The sequence below is a fragment of the Oryzias latipes genome, chromosome 8 (genome assembly GCF_053564925.1).
Source record: "Oryzias latipes strain Hd-rR chromosome 8, Olatipes_Hd-rR_3.1".
Lineage (NCBI taxonomy): Eukaryota > Metazoa > Chordata > Actinopteri > Beloniformes > Adrianichthyidae > Oryzias > Oryzias latipes.
In genome coordinates, this window is record NC_136244.1 from 24,182,185 (window position 1) to 24,205,507 (window position 23,323).

At 42.3% G+C, this 23,323-nt stretch overlaps 1 protein-coding gene across 2 annotated transcripts; it reads left to right on the forward strand.

Annotated features, from left to right (window-relative positions):
- Positions 1-859: 859 nt before the first annotated feature.
- Positions 860-23,308, forward strand: setd1a (SET domain containing 1A, histone lysine methyltransferase). 2 transcript variants are annotated; one of them, XM_023957371.2, is made up of 21 exons: positions 860-998; positions 2,092-2,236; positions 2,331-2,429; positions 2,912-3,182; positions 3,731-3,861; positions 5,967-6,223; positions 6,337-8,005; positions 9,346-10,326; positions 10,992-11,159; positions 11,408-11,492; positions 11,574-11,716; positions 11,884-11,923; positions 12,020-12,209; positions 12,298-12,341; positions 12,415-13,682; positions 14,853-15,204; positions 15,321-15,502; positions 18,494-18,604; positions 20,657-20,776; positions 20,875-21,012; positions 21,103-23,308. In XM_023957371.2, the coding sequence occupies exons 2-21, from the start codon at positions 2,099-2,101 to the stop codon at positions 21,274-21,276; spliced, it is 6,561 nt and encodes a 2,186-aa protein (XP_023813139.1). In that variant the 5' UTR covers positions 860-998; positions 2,092-2,098; the 3' UTR covers positions 21,277-23,308. The 2 variants fall into 2 exon arrangements, with proteins under 2 accessions (XP_023813139.1, XP_023813140.1); XM_023957372.2 differs by having other exon boundaries at positions 986-1,096.
- Positions 23,309-23,323: the final 15 nt, after the last annotated feature.

Genomic DNA, 23,323 nt, shown 5'->3' on the forward strand with positions numbered 1-23,323 from the left:
AATTTAATTATTTTTATAACAATTAGGATAAAATAAAGTAGTCGAACAATGCACAAAATCGAGTTACATTTGGTTCAAAAGCCTATATATTTTTTTAGATTCAATCGTGGTTAATAACTAAAGGCCTATGCTAAGTCATTGTGATGTGGTATTCAGCTTATGTACTTATTTATATGTCATCAAAGCTACACTAAGGTTCATTTAATTAATGGTGTAAACTCTTAAGGAGAGAAGTGGTTTTGCACATTTTCTTCATTATATTGTAATGAAAATCAAAGGGGGGGGGGGGGGGGGCGTGATAGCTTGTCAAAATGAGACAAGATGCCCTCAACAAAGTAAAAGTATATAAAACAAGTGAATTATGAACTTTCCAAAAACAAGGATTTGGTGCAAAAGATAAAACTATCAAAGGTTATTTTGCAACATTTCAATAGAATTAGCTTATTATAGCAGTGATCTTTAAATCTGATATTTTTTCCTCATCTAATTACAGGAAACTTTGAACAAATCTTTTTCATGAATCATCTGTATTATTAAAGTTTGTAATGACCAGGCTTTATAAAATGTACATCTTACAGTGACCTTAAATGTTGACTTTTTAACTTTTCTTAAATTTTGTTAAAAACACACACACACACATTGAGAATATTTGCCACAACCTTAAGGACGCAATTTACAAAATGTTTTCACAAATGATTACCCTGAATTGAAGTTATCTATTGTAATTACCCTGATCGACCTGTAGGGGGGGCGTTGAAAAATAAATCCTCTTAGAACATTATCGGCAGATTCGATTGTAAATGGACTTGCTGGTGTTATATTTACTTTAGCAAATTATCGTAAATTATTCCCTGCTATTATTTTGTTTAGCATTCATTCTTTACTAAGAATATTACAATACTTTATTAATTAATTTATTTTCCAAATTAAAGAAAGTGTTGAGGACTAACTACAGGCTGCATTGGCATACACCGATGGAGAACAGGCGAGGCTTTCAGGTTGGTTTGGCGATGGTTGCTCTCTCAACAATATAAGAGTAAACAAGGGATGCGTCGCACCAGGAGACGTCTTTCCGCCTAGAATTGCTATCGGAATGGTAGCGGCATCGTTTTGTGTGGTCAAATTTTTCTCAATTCCGAAACGGAGACCTTGCGCCTGCGTTAAGGACCCAGTGTTTTTCTTGATCGGCTCCCGGGCCTCGACATAGCTAGCAGCGGTTCGCTATCATCGGTTTTGCGGGCAGTAGGTTTACGAGCAGTAGTAGGGTTGCTGTGGGGAGGGAATGATTCACTGACCTATAACGTGCATGTTATTGGTAAAAAATACGGTGTAGGGTTATCTAAATTAAAGCGTAAACTATTGCCTTGATCTTGCTAGCTAGCATTTAACGGCAGTACTAGCCAATTTTGCCTCGGCTAAAACGAGACGGCACATCAAAATCAATTTCATCCAGGGTTATCTGATTTTAGAACCGCCAACATGACTTTTTTATTACGTATTTGACAACGCGAACTAAATGCATTTCGTTTCAAATCTGTATCGGTATTTAAAAACGCAATATATCAATACTTTGTTGGTACAAGTTAGCTTATGTTAGCATTAGCTTAAGTCTGACGTAGGGCTGATCATTGTTGTGACAGTTTAACCGGGCGGAAAACAATATTTTAAAATGTCCTGACAGAAATTAGTATGTCTTTTTCCCTTAAAGATGACTATGAAGCAGTACAAAAAGTTTTAATTTTGTTAACTGTGACTGTCGTGACGCATTTCGTTCTGTTTACTTTTTTCCCTGTTTGTATATAGGGAGCTAACAATTGGCAGTCAGTAATACATATTCTGCAATTTGGCTTTTGTTTTGTTTGATTTAATTTCTGACAAGTCAATTGGAAATTTCTTTCCAAATATAATTGCCATACTGTTAAACAGAAAAAGCATATATAAAAATTTGGGTTTCTTATTCAATCAATCAGGGCTTCATAAAGAACTACTTCTTAATTAATGGCTAATTCACAGCAGGTTACAACCAGCCATACCAAAATTAAAAACACTTAAAGTTTTACATTGTAATGTCTGGCTTTTGTTGTCTTCTAGTTGTAGAATGGATCCAGACAGTGGTACAGAATCACAAAAAGCTGTCAGTTTGCAGTGGAAAAGCTACAAACTCGTTCAGGACCCAGCCATCCGACGGGTCTCGCAGAAAATCTACAGATATGATGGAGTACATTTCAGCGTGCCAGTAAGTTAAATCTGTGAAGCTGCTATTTATGAGCTGTATTTTTTTTTTTTTACACAGATGAGTTTTAGTATAAAATTGAAACATTTCTGCCCAGGACTCTGGATTTCCAGCAGTGGGAGATCTGCGAGATCCCAGACCGCGAAGGCTATGGTCCAGATATACAGAACTCTCTCTACCTGTGCCGAAATTTAAGGTAAACAAATCTTTTCCACAGTTTTCGTCAGCTTTGAAACACTCTAAAATATGGTTAATAAATGGCATATCAGAAAATACTATCCAGACTTCTGAAGCCGTTTTTTTACATAATAAAAAATAGGGTCTGGGTGATTTATGTCCTGTACTCAAGCTAAACCAAATCAGAAACACAGCAATGAGAAAGAAAACATAAAAATGTAAAAGGCAAATCTTTAAATGGGTAAATGTATTAGCAGCAGCAGGGTTACAACGAAAAGGTTGAAATTGTTCTCAACACCATTACAAATAAGGTTGTATTTTAGTTTTATATTAGTTACTATCTATTAAAGTCGTATAAAACAGCAGGGGATAATGTATTTGGTGTAAAAATGCACCCATGGATACTATATGGGAGAACCATGTTTCACTTTTGTGATTTTTATAAATTATAAAATTTATAATTACAATATCATTCTCCTTGTTTTTTGTCTTTTATCACAGCTTGATGAATTTTTTGTGGGTCCCATACCCCTTAAGGAGGTGACCTTCGCCAGACTTAACGATAACATCAAGGAGCCCTTTTTGGCAGAAATGTGTTCCAAGTTTGGTGAAGTGGAGGAGATGGAAATCTTGTTTCATCCAAAGACCAGGAAGCATTTAGGCCTGGCCAGGGTTCTGTTCACCAGCACTAGAGGAGCAAAGGACACAGTCAAGCACCTGCACAATACTTCAGTTATGGGTACCATCATTCATGTTCAGCTGGATATAAAAGGTAAGCTTAAACTCCTTTGCTGAGACGTGTGATCTCTAAGGTGGCTGCAGGTTACTACAATGATTCCTGACCGAGGTGTTGATGAAATCTCTATTTGAACTAATTTACAGTGTGGACATTATGTTGACTGTAATTTTTCTTGAGCATTTTTCCATTTTGTGTGGACATATGAAGTTTGAGCATTTAGGAGAATGGTTTACCAGTAATGATGTTGAACATGTAACCAAAAACCAAAAATCTTTCTCAGTTTTATTTCTAAAACACCAAAGTAGAGCAAGGTACAGAATGATCCAAATCACTTAAAGACATAGATTGAGGCAGGCGATTATGATGGCGATCATGTTTGAGCATACTGTATCTTTACTAAAGCAAATACACCATAAAGGCAAACAGTTTGTACTTTGTCCCACTTTGCCAATTCATTTGAACTCTAACTGAAATCTATTCAACTGGTTTTGATAAGAAATGATTGCTAACAAGTTGAGAATTAAGCTCAGCAACTATAGGTGGTTTGTAATGATCAATATTACATTTGTGTTTTCTTGCAGGTCAACAGAGGCAGAAGTATTATGACCTGATAGTAAACGGGTCATACACTCCTCAGACTGTTCCCCTTGGTGGGAAGGCTTTAACAGACAAGGTCCAGCCTCAGCCCCCAACTCAGCCCCAGCCTGATACGGTATTGTTACATCATGAATGTTTAACTGTTATTGATGAGCGTTGAGTAAGCATTGTGTTTTTGATTTATATTCATATTTTATATGCATTCAGTGTTCAGCTATGGAAGTGTTGAAATGCCATCTGTACTGTGTGTGTGTTAATAGATGACACAAAACACTCGGTAAACCTCTGATCTTGACTAAATAAAAGCAAAAATAAGTGAATTTAAACTAAGAATTGTCTGAACTTTGGAGTTATATAGGCTTCTTCACTTCAGAATCTGAAAGGCAGGTCAGAAATCACAGTTTCATAATGCAGTTTTCCTTTTATTGGCATAAACAAGACTTTCTACACTTTACACTATAGACTTGTAGACTGGAGTAAAATAATAGGAATCATGTTTTAGTTTTATTACTGATGAGGGTTTTCGTTCATCCAGGTGAGGTCTTGAAGTTAAGTCATGGCATCTGGACTTGCAGTAAAACCTTCGTCAGTCTGTCTATCATCAGTTTATTAACAGTAAAAATGTGCTCCGTATCTCGGCATAGCTGTATCTGGATCTGTAACATACAAAACACACGTATGCTTAAGCAGAAATAGACCTAAAGGTTTTCAATCGATGTTTAGAAACAACAATAAACATAACAGTGCCAGATTATAGTTAAACTACTAGCTTGCATCCATCCACAGTCTTTATTATTTACATAGTAGTAAGAGGCGTTTCAAAAACAAATGCAGCTATAATTTCTGTCATCTGCTCGTCGTCTTTTAATGTTTGGATCTGACTGCCTTGAAAACGTTTTTTTTTTTAGTCGGTTCTGGTACTGATCGTCCCTCCTCTGTTTGGTGATGCCAGAAGAAGAAAACCGATCATTTCATGGATGTGTAAAGGCTTTTGAGAAAAAGCTGGCTTTTTTTAGTTGAACTGTGAGTATCTGCAAGTGAAGGCAGTGGCAGAAATGTGCTCTGCTGCCCCCGCCATTTGGTTCAGGTCCTTGATGTTCTCCTCCATGAGGCTGGAAGACCACAAAGTGCAGTAGATGGTCAGAACGCCCTCTATTATTCATTTGTGAAAGTAGGCCAGCAGATGTTGAGAGAAGTGTATGTACTTCTTTCCCTGTTGGGGTTTCTCCTTCTGACGTGAGATGTGATGTCCAGGTGAGGTCAGCTGAGGACAACAAAGACTTAACATTTCTCTGGTCAGAGAGCTCAGTGGTCTGTGGGTTGGCACGCTTAAGTCCACCATCACTTCCTGGTTTTACAGTCTTTACGCCCAGCCTGTGTTTAAGGCAATCATTTCTGAGTTTTTGACACTTTTTACCTCTAAGCTGTCTAATATAGTTTCTGTAGCGGTGTTTTATTTACTGAAATGACAATAGTGTTAGTGGAGTCTCAACAGAGGAACGTCTTGTATTGATGGTGAATGGAAGAAGGGGCGGAATACACATTATTGCACGATGACATGTGGTCAGGTTCTGAGAACGGCCACTACCCCGGTATGTGCACAGCAAACTGACAAGTCTTTAAAACAATCAGTTTATTATTTATTATCAAGACAATGAATTGTCTCCCAAATGGAGATCACATACCTGTTATCTTTGTTCAGGTGTTGGAAATCCCCAAAAGTCCATTGAGACTGAAGCTTGACATGTTATCTTAATGAAATCTGGTGTACAAATAGTTTAAAGCAGATAGATAATTTGCAGAGGAACACACACAACATTTAAGTTAAATTGTAAGCCATAAAAAAAAATGTTGGACGCCCGCTCCGGCCGTTTGCAGGCCGATCCGTGAAAATACTGTCTGACATTAAACTAGTCTGTGGCCTGAAAAAGGTTGGAGATCACGGATCTAAAGGGTTTCCTCAAGCTTCTTCTTATAGCATCACTTAGGTGTTTTATTCATCTGTTGCAGCTCAATGTTTGGGGGGGGGAAGCTAATCTATTTCTTTGATTTGTTCCTATAAATTGTTCTTTTAAGAAAAAGAATAAATCCTGTGTGGGACATAAATAAAAATGTCTTTTGTTGTTCTGACATTGAAAGAGAATTTGTAAGTTGAGTGTCAATCTTTTTAAAGTCATCATTTAAAATGTTAAAAAAAAGACACAATTTTCTTCTTTGCAGCCGTCAGAAATGAGGCGTAGGCTATCCAGCGAGCTTGTGGCTTTGGCCACGGGAGTTCAGGCTCTCACATCAGGAGGCGTCACACCCTGTTCTAATGACACCGGCTACAGTGAACAGCGAATGGAAAGCACTCCCTCCTCCTTAGTGGGCCAGTATACCCCGGGTTCCTCTGCTTCGTCTCAGGGTGGTGGGGGAACACCTTACAGCTCCAGGTCTGGCACACCTTTCTCACAGGACTCGGGCTTCACCAGCACAAGGTTAATAGTTGATTTAATTTAAAATAATTCACAGCTTAAAGCTCATATTTGCTGTTGTAGTGACTACTGGCTGAGTAGTGATGCTCATTTTTTTTCTTATCTCTTTGTTGCAGGCATTCCAGCTACAATACAAGCAATTTGAGCAGCGGATACCCTCACCAGGATATGTTACCTTCCTCATCTTCTGCAGTTTCATCCACTGTTGGAGGTTACAAAGTCTCTCGCTACCCTGACGACCTACAGGAGCCATCCGTGTACCACCGTGGTCGCCCTGTTTACCCCCATCCCACATCGTACCGCCCCAATGAGCCACCATGCTTCCCTCCTTTCACCGGTGTCGGTGGACCAGGTCCACACATGGCCCATCACTCCTCCATGCCTCCACCTCCCATTTCCAACCAGTTTGACCAGCCCCCGATGTCAGACAGGGAGCGCGAAAGAGACTCAGGGGGGAGGTACGGGGCTGCGGGGATCGGTTCCAGAAGGTCATCCTACCATCACCCACAGGACACAAACTCCTCCTCAAAGTACCACGCCCATCACTCCCACCACCACTCAGAGCGCAGGGATGAAAGGGGGTACCGGCGCGACAGCCTGGGGTCCCGCTCCGGTGAACACAACCACCAGAGGCACCGGAACCACCACCACACTCACAACCACCACGGCAGCAGCAGCCGCAGGAGAAGCAGCCATGACCGAGACAGAGATCGGGACAAAGATCGGGACAATGACTTCTCTAATAACTCAGACCCCAGATACAGTTCCAACTCTTACCGTTCTTCCTCTAACAGCATGTCTCCTCCTCCATCATCTTACTCTGCATACGCCTCCAAAGAGCCGACTTCAGCCCCTTCCCAGGGACCGGACGCTGCCAGTCGTCCAGGAGGCACCAACGCTTCAGAGAGAGTGCCTCTGCCGTCTCCTGGTGCTGACAAAGACTACCATTCTGCTCATCACAGTGCTCTGCCTCCTCCACCTCTTCCACCACCTCCACTCCCACCAGCATCAGTTATTGCCGCGGCCGTAGCCGAGACACTCGGAACGCTGGACTTCAATCAGGACAGCCCCGTCCGCGGAGACCAATGGACGAAGCCCAAACGCCGTCCCAGCACTCCACCTGCCCCACCAAAGACACCCCCGCCTTCTTCCCCGACCCAGCCTTCTGTTGCATCCTCTTCCAACTCTCCATCTTCAACCTCACTTCCTCATCATCTTTCCTCTTCGTCCAGCTCCCCGCCACCTCATCGAGACTCCTCCTCCCCAGAGCCAGATTCTACAAACGAGAGTTTACCGTTTGTCTACCACAGCAGCAGCCTGGACTCTCGAATCGAGATGCTTCTCAAAGAACAGAAAGCTAAATTTTCTTTCCTTGCCTCTGACGAGGAAGGGGAGGAAGACAGGAAGGAGGTGAAGCAAAAGGGCAGAAGTGGGAGTGGAGGAGGGAGAAGAGGCGGGCAACGCGACGCAACAGAAGAGCAGGAGCACCACGCAGACAACAGGGAGAGGGACCATAGGAAGAAAGGGGAAAGGGATCGAGATGGTCACAGGGGAAGGAAAAGAGGAAAAACAGGAGATGGCAGGAAAAGTCCATCTGTACCTATAGAGGCCACACTTCCTTCCTCCTCCTCACATTCCCCCCACACCCAACCTCCTCCTCTGGAGGAACCTCAACCCCAAGCTGTCATTTCTGGAGCTTCACAGGAAGAGTCCTCTCAGACGACCTCCGCTGAAGCAGGGAGCAAGACAGGAGCACTTACACCACCTTTCAATGGGCAAAGTCAGGTATGACCACCACTCTATAACCTCGTGTCCACTGGTCTGGTTTAGAATGGTGCAGGTGAGCGTTTTCGCTCAAAGTTGGACCGTCACAGCGCATGTTAGGTGTATAACCATACTCCAACTACAGCAGGCTATCAACAACGACAGCAATGGAGGTCATCCAGCAGCTCATTCATATACACAGGCCATTTAATGCTGTTTAAGAGAAGATTGACTTGGCGACGAAGAGGCGCTGACACTGGTTTGGCGCTTTTTTTGTCGTAATGACCGGCCAATCTGCGGGTTTCATCGTTTGACGGCAGGAGCTCCGTTTTTTTGAGGCTTTTGATCTCTTGTCTGAAAGATTACATTTTTATTGCAAATCATGATTTTTTTCCCCCTCCTTTTTTGCTGTACAGTGGTCTCTCACTATAACCTGGTTCACCTTTTGTGGTCATAACTGTTTCACGGATTTTTTAAGTGCGATTTTGCATGCTGCGAAATGCATTTTCATGTGAATTATGGTACCAAAAAGCCTTAGTAGTTAAAAATGCAAATGATTTGCTTTTTATTGAAAGTCTTGTTTAAAAGAAAATGTAAGAGTGAATTGAAAATCTTCCTACTAAATTCTAATTGGCAGAATGTGTTTGTAAATTGCATGATCAAATTGATAATTCAATTTATGGAGGAAAAAAACATCCATAGATTTCATTTCATAAAACTAGATTTATTATTATTTCTTTTTCTTTTTAAAGATTTTAAATGTCGATGTGTGTCTGAGAAAACTGTAGGAAGTTTGTCATGTGAGGGGTTTTAAAGGTATTAAAACATTAAGAATAATTGCAAAAAATTACTTTACGGATTTCACTTATTGTGCTTTTTTTTTTTTTTTTAGAATGTTAAGTCCTGCGATAAACGGGGGCCCACTGTACTCAAAGTCATGGTACCTGAAGAAAATTGCATAAACTTTACTGAATTCTATTATTGAAGGGGACGTAATGGAAGATGGGTTTATTTTGATGATCAACTGTCCTCTGGTGTTTCAGTCTTATCAGGAAAAAAGCTTTTCATGGGAGTGTTTGAACCTGAATCTATAGAATTAATGTTTGTTTGCCCTTCATCATCCAGATTACCAAGAAATGTTGTGAAAGTTAATTTATGTCTTAAAAAAAATACTATTTACATCACAACAATTCTTCTAATACTAATAGTTTATTTTTAAGTCTAAAGTCTTGGTATGAACCTCCTTTTGGACAGCTTTTCACTGTTTTATGGAAGCGATTTTTTTTTTCTTTTCTGTGTTCTTTATAACTTGTTCTTTCCCTTTGTGATCATTTACTGACTTTATTTTTTTAACCCCTTAGGCTTCTCCACGTTCTTCCGGGGAAGACATGGAGATCTCGGATGAAGAGGATGAAACGCCCACCATAACGACCGCGGTGGCCCACCAGCCTTCAGTCGCCTCGGGGTCCTCCCCGTCCTCCTCTCAAGCCGCATTACCACAATCAGACCCTTCATCCCCCCCACCGCCTATTTCCGACTCCTCACAGCACTTTGGCACTTCAATGCACCCCCCAGTACCATCCTATCCCCCTCATTTGCCACCCCCTCCGCCGCCGGGCTACTCCCTTCAACCCCCACCTCCGCCCGGCATTCCTCCTCTTCCGCACATGGAGCTGCATCCCGAGTATCCTCCTCAAATGCCTCACCACATTTACGACTACGCCTCCTCCATGGAGCTCATGAACCAGTACAGTGGGGGCACCCCGATGTCCTTCCAAATGCAGACCCACATGCTAAGTCGCCTGCACCAGCTACGCATGTCTGCGGCTAACGGAACACCGGGCCCGGGCGAGGGCGCAACCGCCGACTACTCGTCATACCATCTCCACTCCATGCCCCCGCCTCATCACCCCTACATGGACCAAGAGGGCAGTGGGGGCGGTGCTCACTATGACCAGGACCATCGATACATGCCCCCCCACATGTCCTACTCATACCCCGACCCGCAAACCTCCCAGATACCACCCCCGGGCCATCATAGCATACCCCCACCGCACACCGGCTGGCCACCCCACGTCTTACCTCCGCATTTTGCGTCCTACATGCCCCCACCCGGCTATGGCTCTATTCTACCAGGGGATGGAGACGGATTCAGAGCTCCTGGGGAGGAGATTGCCCTGCTGGCTGAGAATCCACACGAAGCTACAGTGCAGATGGTCTTGGCATCTCTGATCCAGGAAATGAAGAACATCATGCAGAGAGACTTGAACCGCAAGATGGTGGAGAATGTAGCTTTTGCCACGTTTGATGAGTGGTGGGACAGGAAGGAGACCAAGGCCAAGGTGAGGGTTCAATCCCATCATGCAGAAACAGCCAGATGGACAAAGTCCCATTTTTTTACCTCACAAATTGAAATGTTTCTGGGTCAGTTATTTATTCAGATCAGCAGCTCCGTTTGTGTTTTTGAACCTTACCTGCTTAATGACATCTGCAATGGGGGATACTTTATTTTTATTTAGAAAAAAACTCTTATATGGTGTTGCCTTTTTAAAAAAAAATCCATTTGTAAAAGGAATTTGCACATAATTTCTAAAATATATATATATATATATAACTTTTTTCATGGCCGCACTTATTTTGAAGGCTGAAAAAATAAACGTGGCTTAATATAGCCACACTTAAAATATTTGCTGTTTTTTACACTTACCCGTTAAATACGTGCGAACAACAACAAAATTTAGCCTTGGATGCACCTAAAATACATGCAGGCAATGTGAGTTTCCATAATATTTCCATAATATATATACAGTTTTTTATGCTTGGTCGCCCTTAAAAAAAAAAAAAAACGTATGAATAACATCCGCCTGTGAAAAAACGTTTTCTATCTGAGGAGGTATAAAAGCTTTTAAAAGTTTTCTCAATTCGAACAGCACCAACAGGATTTGTCTGAAATTGGAGGGGCGATGTCACGTGCTTCCAAAAATAAATCCTCTTCTGTTTTCTTCAGCCATTCCAGACGATGGTGAGGGGAGTTTCTGCCTTACGGGACGATGAGAAGAAGGAGGAAAAAGTCAGTCGTCCCCGGGAACCCCTCACGTCTCTGGTGGACTGGGCGAAGAGTGGTGGAATGGAGGGCTTTTCTCTCAGAGGAGCATTACGTTTACCTTCCTTTAAGGTAAAAGCTTCACCTGTATACAAAACACTTCTCGAATGCAGTGCATGCATATAATACTGTAGTAGTTTATGAGCATTTTTAAGCAGCAAAATAAACATTTTATGCCCCTTTTTTTTTCCTGAATTGAGATATTTTCATTTTTATTTGGTAAAAAAAGCAAAATTCTCAAATTAGATCTTAAAATGTAGAATGACTGTACTTTTTCTTTAAAAATTGTATTTCAAAATGTGTTTGTGTGCCATGTGCAGGTGAAACGGAAAGAGCCTCAGGAGTTTGAGGAAGGAGACATGAAGAGACCCCGACCTTCGACCCCTCCCGATGAAGATGACGAAGGTTTGCTTTCTCGACGCTTATGCTTTGAAATGAATTGACACAATTGTCCTTCAGATTTTTACACTGATGTCTGGTTTCTAGCTGGAAGCAGAAGAATGAAAGAAGCCGACAGGCACGGAGCAGAAAGGGACAACAAGAGGAGGAAAAAGAAGCCGAGAAGTCGTAAACCCTGGGAGCTGGGCAGCGAGGGCGAGGAAACGTCTGATGGCTCCTCGACTGAAAAGGTGCCTCTTTCTGTCTTCTTTTTTCTTTTTTTTTACCATTTTATTATAAAGTTGATATTTAGTTGAAGTATTCTCATTTTACAGGTTAGTTCAGAGCAAGTTTCCCTCTTTAAGAGCTAGGGGGCAGCATTTTCCTTTAAATTATTTAAATCCTTTTTCAATTGTAGGAGGACGAAGAGGAAGTTGAGAGTGAAAAGGAATCTGGTGGTAAAATCCAACAAAACACAAAGTTACATCTTTGTCCTGATAAACTTTTATTTTGACGCTTATTTCGTGTGTTTTTTTTCTTCATGTTCTGTGTAGATGAAGCCATCAGTGCAGATAGTGATGACGAGAGTCTTTCTTCATCCTCTGAAGGCTCCTCTTCCTCCACATCTTCTTCTTCGTCTTCATCTGAAGATGAGGATGAAGAAGTGGAGCAAGCTGAGAGCGAAGGCCCAGACTCCATGGATGATTCAACGATGGACAGTACAACTGGAAAAGAGGAAGAGGGGTAGAAAATTCATCCTCCTCTTTTTTATTTTTTGATCAGTGGCTGTTTTCAGCAGATATTTTATATCTTCAACTTTGTCTTTTTCTAGGGTGAACGCTGCAGCTGTAGTTTCAAAGGCAGATCTTAAAAAAGGTTTGAGCTTTTGTTTTGGTCAACAAGTCAGAGAGAGATCCACCCGTCTCCTAAAACTTTCGTCTTGTCTTAGGTGTTACAATCAGCAAAGAGGATGCTGCTACACCAACCAAGCATCCTCTATCACCACCTTACCCCCGGCCGCCATCTCCTGTTGTCCTCGTGCCGCCGCTCAAGAAGCGCCGGAAGACGGTCTCCTTCTCCACAGAGGAGATGGATGGAAAAGTGCACCTGCCAGCAGCACCATATTCCCTATCACCATCACAGCTGGCTGGAGAAACACCGGGAAAGCTCCCAGACGCACCGCCCGCCTCCGGACGCCCCAGTCAAGGAATGCAGCTGCTCCCCTTCGCCTCCAAGCCGGGTGAAGGGAACGCTCTCATTGTTCCTCCACCTGGACGAATCCAGGATTCCGAGGACCCCAAAAAGGGTCTCCATGCCCCTCCCCACACGGTTCCTGCCAAATCCCCCGTCAAACGAAGTACAAGCAAAGAGTCCCCCAAATCCCCTGCCCTGCCTGTCATGGTGTGCCGCACAGTGCAGAACCTGCCTTTGGACCATGCCTCCATGTGCAGGATGGCGTTCGAGGAGGCCCCGCCTTCACCTTGTGTCAACAAACGAGGCAGAGGCAGGTCCCGAACCCCCAGCTTCTCCGCTTCTTCTTGTCACTCTTTCAGAGAGGAAGATGGAGGAGAAGAGGAGACGAATCAGAAGCTGAAGCTCAGGGAGCAACTGGGAGCTTCCAGCCTCCTGCAGTTGGCCTCGGCCTCCACAACTGACCTATCGGTATTGGCCGATGTCGCTCTGAAAATGGACCCTGAAGCTGGAGATTCTGAAGAGACCGAAACATCTGATGAAGCAGAGGAGCAAAAGATGGAAGTGGACTTGTTCTCCCCAGATTCTCTTGCGTTGGTCATGAGTCCAGAGGGTGTCGTTATAATTCTGGAGCACAACTACTGCAAACCCCCCGTGCTGTCAGCCCCATCCAATAACAAAAAGTCCGTTTCTAGACAAGATTCTTCTGTTTTACTCCCAGCAGACCTCAACTCTATATCTGGAGTCCTTGAAGCTCCAGAGGAGGTCATTGGAGAAGCGTTACCGGCCAGGGGAGGTGTAGAGTACTTGTCTGATACGGGAGAGCTTTCTGACTCTGACGACATGAGCCCAGCGGTGGCCGTCACTCCATCACCAAAGAATAAGAACGAGACGGTCAAAGGGCTGGAACTTGATCAAGAGAAGAGCAAGAAGCGGAGGAGAGCAGACAAAGAGAACCTTGAGCTTCACAGCACCAAGAAACAGAAGGAGCAGCCAGGCAAGAAGCAGCGGAAGAGGAAACTTGAGGTACACGAGGCTGTGTGGTTTCCTGTGAAGCTTACTGTGACACAACACTTTTGAAACACCCATGTGTCGCAACACCAGCAGATATTGATCAAAAGAGGTGGAAAAACTTTACACTGTTGACTATTCTCACATTTGGCGATGAGTTCATGTCTACATAAAGGTGGATTGTGCACTTCCCTGGTTTAGATCGGTGGTCCCAACCTTTTTATCGAGCCACAGACCGGTTACATTTCTACACAATATTTTCACAGACCAGCCAGTACAAGGCTGAAGTTGGAGTCTTATTCTTCCAGTTTCTCTTAACTTTTGTGGGTAAAGTCTTTCTTTATTCTCTGTAAAATATCTGCAGCTGCTTAAAACTTTACTTGTACACTTGATTTTGTGTAGGAACCATTCAAATGTGGATTAGATTTTCTCTTAAGTGGAAGCTAAAAAAAATCAGACACCAACTTCAGCCTGGTCCGACTCATAAAGGTCAAAACAATCACTAAAACAGGTATTTTCTATATAAAACAAACATATATATAATAAACAACTTTATAAGCAGCATCTTTGTAACATTAGACAGCTGGTTGCTATGTATTTTTCATTAGTATTGGTGTGTGTCACAAAATGGAGGAAAGACTTTGTCTGTTTTTTGTCAGCTTTCTTTTATTTTGAAATCAAAGGCTCATCTTTACTTTCCTCAGAAATTTTCCAAATACGTTAGTTTTTTCTTAACCTTGATAGCTTTGAGGTTTCGGTTTAGCGCTCGACACAGCCGCTTTAAGAAAGTAGGGGATGGATTTTTGACGTGACCAAGAATTAGTCGGATATGGTGGGGAGAATCCAGTAGTTTCCCAAAATAAAACTTCCTTCAGAATCAAAATTATATATGAAACGGAAAGAGATGTGGGTCATGATTTTTTCCTTAGTGGGGCCGTACCAACTGGGGGTCGGGGAGCACTGATTCAGAGCATGTAGTTGTTTATCATAATACGCAGGAGACTTGGAAAGTAATCTCTGTAGAAATTCATGCAATGTGACGAGTGAAGCACAGCAGTAAACATAAATATCTGTGAGAAAGACAGGAATCAAACAAAGGGATTCTTTTTGTCTACATTTTTGTGTTGCTCTCTAACTATACTTTGAATAAAGAAGTTTTTCAATTCTGACTTTGTGAATTCTCAGGACTCGGACCCTGAGGAAGATGTGGATGTGGAGGAGCTGGAGTCAGGAGAACTCTCCAGCTCCGACTCTGAGAACGAGGTGATCGAAGAAGTGAGAAAAAGCGAGCGCCTCTTTCTTCAGGAGGCGGGGGTGACATCCCATCTTTGGCCCAAACCCGCCCTGCAACCAGAACCGCCGGAAGTCAAGTATGAAAACCGCAGCGAGTTTGAGCAGATGACCATCCTGTACGACATCTGGAACTCCGGCCTGGATGCTGAAGACCTGATGCTGCTGAAGAAAACCTACGAGAAGCTGCTGCAGAACGATCACAACTCTGACTGGCTGAATGACACTCACTGGGTTCACCACACCGATATCCTTTCAGCTACTTTAACTGCTGTCATTTGTTGATGTTTTTATAAATGGCCTTAGTTGTGTTTATTCATCAAATCATTGATCTGTCAAAGACCTTGACTTTTTGAGCTTCACTGACCAACTTGCCGAATCCTCGCCGCAAGAAGAAGAGTGCGGATGGACAGCTTCGAGAACACCTGACCGGCTGTGCCAGAAGCGAAGGCTACTATGCCATTAGTCGCAAGGAGAAGGACGTCTACCTGGATCTGGACTTACCTGAGCAAGTCATACGGGAGGTCGAGAATGTGGACACGTCGGTACGTAAACACTCTTTTCAAGACAAAGACGGTACAAAGTGCTCTATTTAAAATGTTATAGAAATATGAAAGGATCCTTAAAATTAAAATAAAGTTAGAAGGAACCGAATTTAAAGTCAGCTTAAAGTAATAGTTAGTAAACTTTTGATTAAAAAGTAATCAGCTGAGAACAGTTGAGTCTTTAACCTGCCATGCTTGAACTGATCTGTGGAGCGTGGAAGCTAAAAATAAAAAAAAATAAAAAAAGTCCCATTATCCGTCACACACCATTTGTTCTCCACATTTGACACAGACACATTACCCACAGATGTACAGACACAGCCGTGCTCAGAAAGCATATGGTGGCTGCACCCCCCAATCCAACCCCAAATGCTGAGTGTCGAGCAGGGAGACATTGGGTCCCATTTTTGTAGTCTTTGGATTTGAACTCACGGCCTTCCAGTTACAGGGCGGACACGCTACCACAAGGCCACTGAGCTTCTCCGTGTTTGGTTTTGACTAAAAAATAAAAACGGATCCAGATTACTTACTTATTACATATATAAACATTAAAACAATATAAAGTCATAAACCACCACCGACTTAAAACAACAACAATCAAAAGATGAAAAGGAAATTCTTTGGCGAATAGTATGCGATGGCAATTTGCAGATTAAAAGGCAGTTGGGGTAAAAATGTCCAAATGATCGACCTCAAAAACCATCAAATACTTAAAAGCCAAACAAATAAACAAGTTAATGAAATGACTTGTTTAAGTGCTAAGTTAAGAAAGATCAGCCCTTAATAAAAATCTCCACGGATGCAGAAACTCTGTTATTCCACAGACGACAATTTGATTGATTTCTTTAGAATTTGAGCACTTTTGTCCGGAAGCCGTTTCTCAAATGCTAAATGTTTCCAAATGCAGTAAAAACTCAGAACGGGTGTGTTTGATTCAACAAAACGGTACTTTTAAAATCATTTTCAATAGTTTGCTGAAAACAAAAGACAATACAGTTACAGATGATAAAATCTGGCTTTCTACCAACAAATGAATCACTTCAACACGGATCATCCTGAGACGGTCCGGGTCTCAGCTTGCAGTGCGTTTGCCGAGTAACCTTTTCCATTGTTCTTTCAAAATGAGACTTTCGGAAAGATCCCCTCAGAGTTTGCCACGGAAACGCCTTCTGCTGTCGACAACAACCAGTTTTATTAACGGAACAACTCCAAGACAGAACCGGGCCACGGGCTGTTTCACAGTTCAACAACAGAGGCTTATTGTTTCAGATATTCCTGAATTAAACCTTTAGCCTTTCTGCAGCTGATGACGTTTTTATGGCAAATGTTAACTGTGGAAATTAGCTCACATTTTTTTTTAACTCCGACACACAAAAAAATTATTTTCAGACATTTGGATCCTTTAGAAACTCCTAGCTATGCAGTTTGGGTCATAGCTTCGTGAGATTTAATGATTTTTTTCCTTTCTGGATGACTCGATGGGAGTCACCGTGAAGCAGAACACGTTTGCTATTTTTAAGAAGGTTTGAAAAGCAGATCATGTGTCAGAGTTTTTCACAAAGCCTCAGACTCATCAGAATGAGGTTTACCTGAAAACCACATCACTCAGTTTCACACAGATGTTTGTCCAGATCATCTTTTAGCTGATATTCAGCCTGGATCTGGTTCACGTGCACAAAGATGGGATTTTTGTCTTCCTTCGTAATGTTGAAGAGAGCTAAAGGGTTGTTGGAAAAGTAGCTGTTTAACTGTGACCTCAATGAACCCCATAGTAATTATTCATTTTCTCTGAAATGCACACATTCATGACTGCAATCAAGAATGGGGTTTATTAAGGGATTTGTTAAAATTACCAAAGAAATTCCATTTAAACAATTAATTATTTATTTTTTAATAAATCTGAATGAATCTTTATTTCTATAGCACTTTACAAAACCAAGTTCTTTCCCAAAAAAAAGAGGGTAAAGAAAAATGTAAAATTTAGATTCAACTTCAGAATCGTTAAAGCTGCAAGCGGTGTTGAATGGCCCACAGGTGCTACTTTTGGGGCCCGCCCCCTCCTGACCTGACCCATCCTGACTTGCCCCCTCCTGACCTGACCCATCCTAACCCACCATCACTCCTGAATGGCTGCCACTCGCCCCTCACTCTCCTCCTCTGCCTTTTGGCATCCCGGTCAGAGCTAGACGTGACAAATTCATGAGACAAACCTTGTTTTTTTTGTTTGTTTGATCTCCATAGCAACCTATTCTGTTTAGGTTTTCTGGGAGCGACGAACAGGTCTACGTCATATTTAAAAGAATCGAGAAAAGTAAACATTTGCATGTTCTTGGCAACAGAGGTTTGTGTTAACCACGAACACCTTCGTGATCTGGTATTGTTTCATTCTGCTTGAGCCAAGGATTACGGTTAAAAAAACAGCAACAGGGAAACACCGCTTTTGTGAGCTTTCCACAGTCACACCGTTCCAAATCTACAAACTTTACTCCCAACATTTTTGAGTAGAAGAAAATGTCTCAATTTACTGAGTATTAAGACGTCCTTAAAAGTAAAGTCTTTAGTTAGTTTAGTTTGAAAGTGTTTAGGTTTACAATCATTCACAGATGTATCTTAAGTTAAACGGACTGAACTGCTTCTGGCTTCTATTAAAAAACAAGATTCAACGTTTAAAACAAAAAGGCTTTAGATAAAAACAAAAAAGGATTCAGCAATCATCTGCCAATAAGTGGTTCAACGTCCTTCTTTTGTATCCTAAACACTGAACTACAAATGTAAGAAAGTCACTCATAGCTGCAAAAATGTTGCAGGAAAAATGTTTTTTTTTTTTTTTAGTCCTTAGTATTTCCTGTCAAATATGCAACTAGAACCTTAAAGCTGTTGGAGAACTTTGTCCTTTAATAAAAAATGAAGGTCAAGATTAATCTCCAGCAGCTCAAGGTCAAGGAGATAAGTTGATAGTGTTTCAACGACTTCCTGTCCGTTTCCTTCCAGGGAGCCAACCGAGTGCTGTCAGAGAGGCGTTCAGAACAGCGCCGCCTTCTAACCGTCATGGGAACTACAGCCGTCATGGACTCTGACCTTCTGAAACTCAACCAGCTCAAGGTACAACCGGCCGTGTTGCATCTGTGCACACTATTCACATGTTTTAGTTTCCTTACTGGGGGGTGAGATAACTCCCAAAATGAAGCATATGCTCATAGACAAAGTTGTGCACATTTAAAAAATATTTATCTGAATTCAACATTTGGTTTACATTTGACGTGTCTGTTTTAGAATCTAATTTTTGAGATTAGAGAACGTGGTTTTTAATCAACAATAATACAATGACATTACAGTTTGGTTATTCCATTATAGAAGCGTGTTTTTTTTGTTTTGAGAGTTTAGCTCTGAGTTAGCTTACTTGCATTCATGTTTTTCTCTCATTATTCTATTTTTTTAAACTTTTTATTGACAGGCGTGGATTTTTTCTGCTCATTTTTCAACTATTTCCACCACTTCTGGGTCTGAAACAGTGGGCAGGTGCATTGTCTGCACAATCAGGTGTTGTCGCCTGTAGGGTTGGGCAATGTCCCTTAAATTGGCAGTTGACGATGTTTGCAGTCAACCATCGGGATGGACGATGGTATCGTCGGGGTGTGTGTGTGTGTGTGTGGGGGGGGAGGGTAATTTTTCATTATTATATAATTATTATTCGTTATTTTACTTTTTATCACTTTATTTTATTTCCCATCTAATGACTCATCCGCAATGATCCAGTATAAACTGACGGAAGTGACTTTAACAAAACAAAAAAAACAACAAACAAAATAGTAAAGAAGTAGTCCGCTCCTGCACTTAATAGTCAGGTGAACCGGTGGAGCGAGCGACCATGTCTCTGAGCAGAGCAGACGGACTTAACAGCTTTGTGTTTGTGGGGAAGGGAGGATGCTTTGTTACGTGTGGGAGACTTAGGACTGTGATCCGTCCCTCAGCTCTACGTGAACGAGCTACCGAACTCAGGAGAACCGGGTGTCCCGGTAAAGTGTGGGTCCGGACAGAGCTCGGACCGCCAGCACACACACACACCGGCTTTTGGGGCGTTGTGAGCTTCAATGCAGAAATGTGGCTCAGTCCTTAGAAGCCGTTCAAACAATCACGTGGATTTGTTTCCAGTCGTGTCCCGACAAAATAAAGGCTGATGTTATTCCCACATATTTACGTGCAGCCAAGATGTAGATTGCAGCGTTTCCCGCATGGAATTATGATCATCCAAAGCTAATGTTGTTAGCATACTGCTAACACGGGCTTCTGTCCGGCTCCGTTCTTCAACAGAAAAAGCCCTGACCACACGGATTAAAAATAAAATGATAAGCAAACAGGCTCTTCATAATAACCGTAACAACAATAACAGCACGTTTAGGAGATCCTCTTGTATGTTATCGAGCTGACGTATCTATGCATGTAGCCGCTCGGCGGAACTAATTTCCTCTTCCTGTATTTCACACACTACTGCGCATGTGCGAATGATTTATTCTGTCCGAAAGTGTGACCCATGTGAACGTTTTTTATAATCTGAAAAAGTTCTACACGGTTGAATTCTAATCCGATCATTGATCTGCGCAGCGGTTAGCGCTCTCGCCTCACAGCAAAAAAAAGCCCCGGTCCGAGTCCCGACTGGGACCTTTTTGTGTGGAGTTTGGATGTTCTCCCTGTGAGTGTGTCATCTCCAGGTACACCAGCTTCCTCCCGCCGTCCAAAAACATGCGTCATTGGTAAAATAATGACTATATTTGTCCCTAGGTGTGAATGTGTGTGATTGTGGCCCTGGGACAGGCTGTCCCGGGTGTGCCCTGCCTTCGCCCAACAGTGGTTAAACAACGGATGGATAAAAAATGATTCTCAGAACGCGAGCACACTTTGTGGATTCGATGTTTCGTGACTTAGTATTGACGTATTTTTGACAGGAATGTAACAGGAAATGCTGTTTTAGAAACCAACACAAATTATATCCACAAAAGAAATGTTAAACCTGAATGTTGTATTTTTCTTTTTTTTGTTGCAAGATTGTCTTTATGTGTATGTTTAATTTCCACAGTTACCCCCCCCCCCCCCCTTCCTTGCCCTATAAGGACACATTTCAAACATCTTCCAATGAGGGGTTTTCTTTCATTGCAGTTCCGCAAGAAGAAGCTTCGTTTCGGTCGCAGCAGGATTCACGAGTGGGGCCTGTTTGCCATGGAGCCCATCGCCGCTGACGAAATGGTCATCGAGTACGTGGGTCAGAACATCAGACAGGTGCGGGTCTATTGTCTGCTTCCCGGTCATAAAACCTGCAGGATCTGAAGGCTGCTGATGCGCTCAGGACGATGACGTTTTCCGTCTGACTTTTCCAGATGGTGGCGGACCATCGAGAAAAGATTTACGCTCAGCAGGGCATCGGGAGCAGCTACCTGTTCAGAGTGGACCACGACACGATCATAGACGCCACCAAGTGTGGGAACTTGGCCCGATTCATCAACCACTGCTGCACTGTGAGTCTACGAACAAAACCATAGTTTCTGGTTCTGTGTGTCATCGTAGATGAACGTTTATTCATTTATTGTTTGGCTTTTTACTTTTAGCCCAACTGTTACGCCAAGGTTATCACCATAGAGTCCCAGAAAAAGATTGTCATCTACTCCAAGCAGCCTATCGCCGTCAATGAAGAGATCACCTATGACTACAAGTTCCCACTAGAGGAGAACAAGATTCCCTGCTTGTGTGGAACAGAAAACTGCCGTGGGACTCTCAACTAACGAAAGCACTTCCCCCTTTCCGTTTCTTGCCAACGTCCTGCCGGACCCTTTCACCCTTTTGGTTCTCCTTCCTGATGAGTGCTAGCAAAGTAGAAACCAAGCCAACGTTGGAGACCGGTTAGCTCTCCGGATGACTTCAGTTAAGTAGGAAACCGTGACGCAGGCATTTGCACTTTGTATGCACAGCTTCATGGACGGGGCTGTCCCGCAGTCTGTGATGGGGGCGCGCACCCGCCGACGGTGGCGTCTTGACCCCGTCTGTCGCAGTATTGTCGGACTTGAACACATTTTCCAGGCGGATTTGGTTTCCTACACCCACAGAGAGAGGTTGTTTCCCTGTTGCCACGGCGACCGTTTCGGCTCAACCCACAGATCTTTTGATTTTTCTGTGTCCCACGATCCTGCAGAGAACGCAAACGTCCCGTTCCCGTTCAGACCCCCCCCCCTTCCATAAACGCACAGAAACACCAGACTAACTTCAGGGTTTTTAAAAGCTCCTGTTGAGGGCGCACTTTTAAAATTTACTTCACTCTATTTGGTTTTTCACCGTTGCAGGATTTCCAAGTGTGAAGGTCGTCTTTTAATTTCCTTTCCGTGCGTTAGTAGAATATTACTCTTGCTGTTATAATTAGTATTATAAGCTTGGTTGAATTAACAAAGTATCTGACAGTGAGTTGAGCTTCAGCATTTCTACCCGCTGTGGTTCTGTGATTCCAAACTGTCCTTTACTTTCCCTGCTGGTTGTTTCTGTCCAGACTCGCTGCAACTTCCTGTTTAGCTAATGGCGTGTTTAGTTCCTACACAGCGGCTGAATCGCTACGAAGAGGTTGTTTTTCTTTTTAACTGGAGCGTCCTCCACATGCATTTGCTTTTAACCTTTTAATTTATTTGTTCTTTGTCGTTTCATCCGTTCTTCGGTGTTGGGAGTGTTTTTTAATACACCTTTAACATGTAGTTCTGTTGAATGCGTTCAGCAAACATCGATGGCGGCTGCAGAAGCGTGAGGTTCCACCTGCTGCTTTCATGGCGAGCCCCAGTGTTAGCATTCCCTTTGTCCTTTTCTCTGCCTTCATCCGGATGGCAAACTGTTTTTCATCCCCTTTCTCTTCATTCTCTTTGGTTTTCCAGCCACTCGATTAAAAGCACATAAATCTTGCTAGACAAAACACACACACACACAAACAGTGTGAGATGTGGATATTTGCAGTTTCTTTGGTTTTTTTTTCTCATTTCTTTACAGTTTATTTCCACTTGCAAATGTTAGGTCTTTTTATTTCTTTGTGAAGATTAACACTTAGTCTAAAAAAAAACAGTGGTCAGTGTTAAACTTTTTTGTGCTGCAGATGTTTTAAATAACCATATTTGCTTGATAAAGTCAGACGTTTTCAAAGTTTTAGTATTGTTTTTGTTCCTCCCCTCACATTTTTAGGCTTTTAGAAAATGCATTATTCTGGGAGTGCAGCTGCTCCATAAAGATTCCTCCAATTGAAGGCAGTCTGTGGAAATAAAGAGTCGCCTGCTAAATCCATCAACTTCAGCAGGTTTGCGTTGCACCGCAGTGAACGGGATCCCCGTGTTTTTGTCGAGGCCATCGCCGTCCGAAGTTTAACTCGAGCGTTAAACTTTTAATTCTTTTTTAAATCTTGTGTTTTTCCTTTTTCTTTCCAACCACAAAAATGTATATTAGTCGTTGCAATGAAAGCCTTTCTGTACAAACCGACCGACTTTACTACAGGATAAAAAGATTGAATGGAAAAAAAAAAAAAATCTTCAAGAAGTTCATGTAAATATTGTAGAGGTGTTTGTTTCTCGTAGAAACACACAAATTCCAGGCTGTAAATATGTTGTTCTTTTTCCTCTCTCAAGGAGGCGGAAACATGTACATAACTTCCATTCATTTATTTTTTTATTGTTTTATTTTTTTTTCTCCTTTTAATTTGTCAATTTTAATATTATTTGCAATATTTCTCTTGTTAATGCGTTGGACCCTTTATTAATGGTGCATTAAAATATTTTTTAAATAAAAAGATAATGGTGGCTTTTTCTG

Excerpts from the sequence above, each read along its gene's own strand:
- setd1a (XM_023957371.2), top strand. The coding sequence starts at position 2,099 with ATGGATCCAGACAGTGGTACAGAATCACAAAAAGCTGTCAGTTTGCAG. Across the intron at positions 2,237-2,330 it reads GAGTACATTTCAGCGTGCCA|GACTCTGGATTTCCAGCAGT; the intron begins GTAAGTTAAATC and ends ATTTCTGCCCAG. Across the intron at positions 12,342-12,414 it reads AAAGGCAGATCTTAAAAAAG|GTGTTACAATCAGCAAAGAG; the intron begins GTTTGAGCTTTT and ends GTCTTGTCTTAG.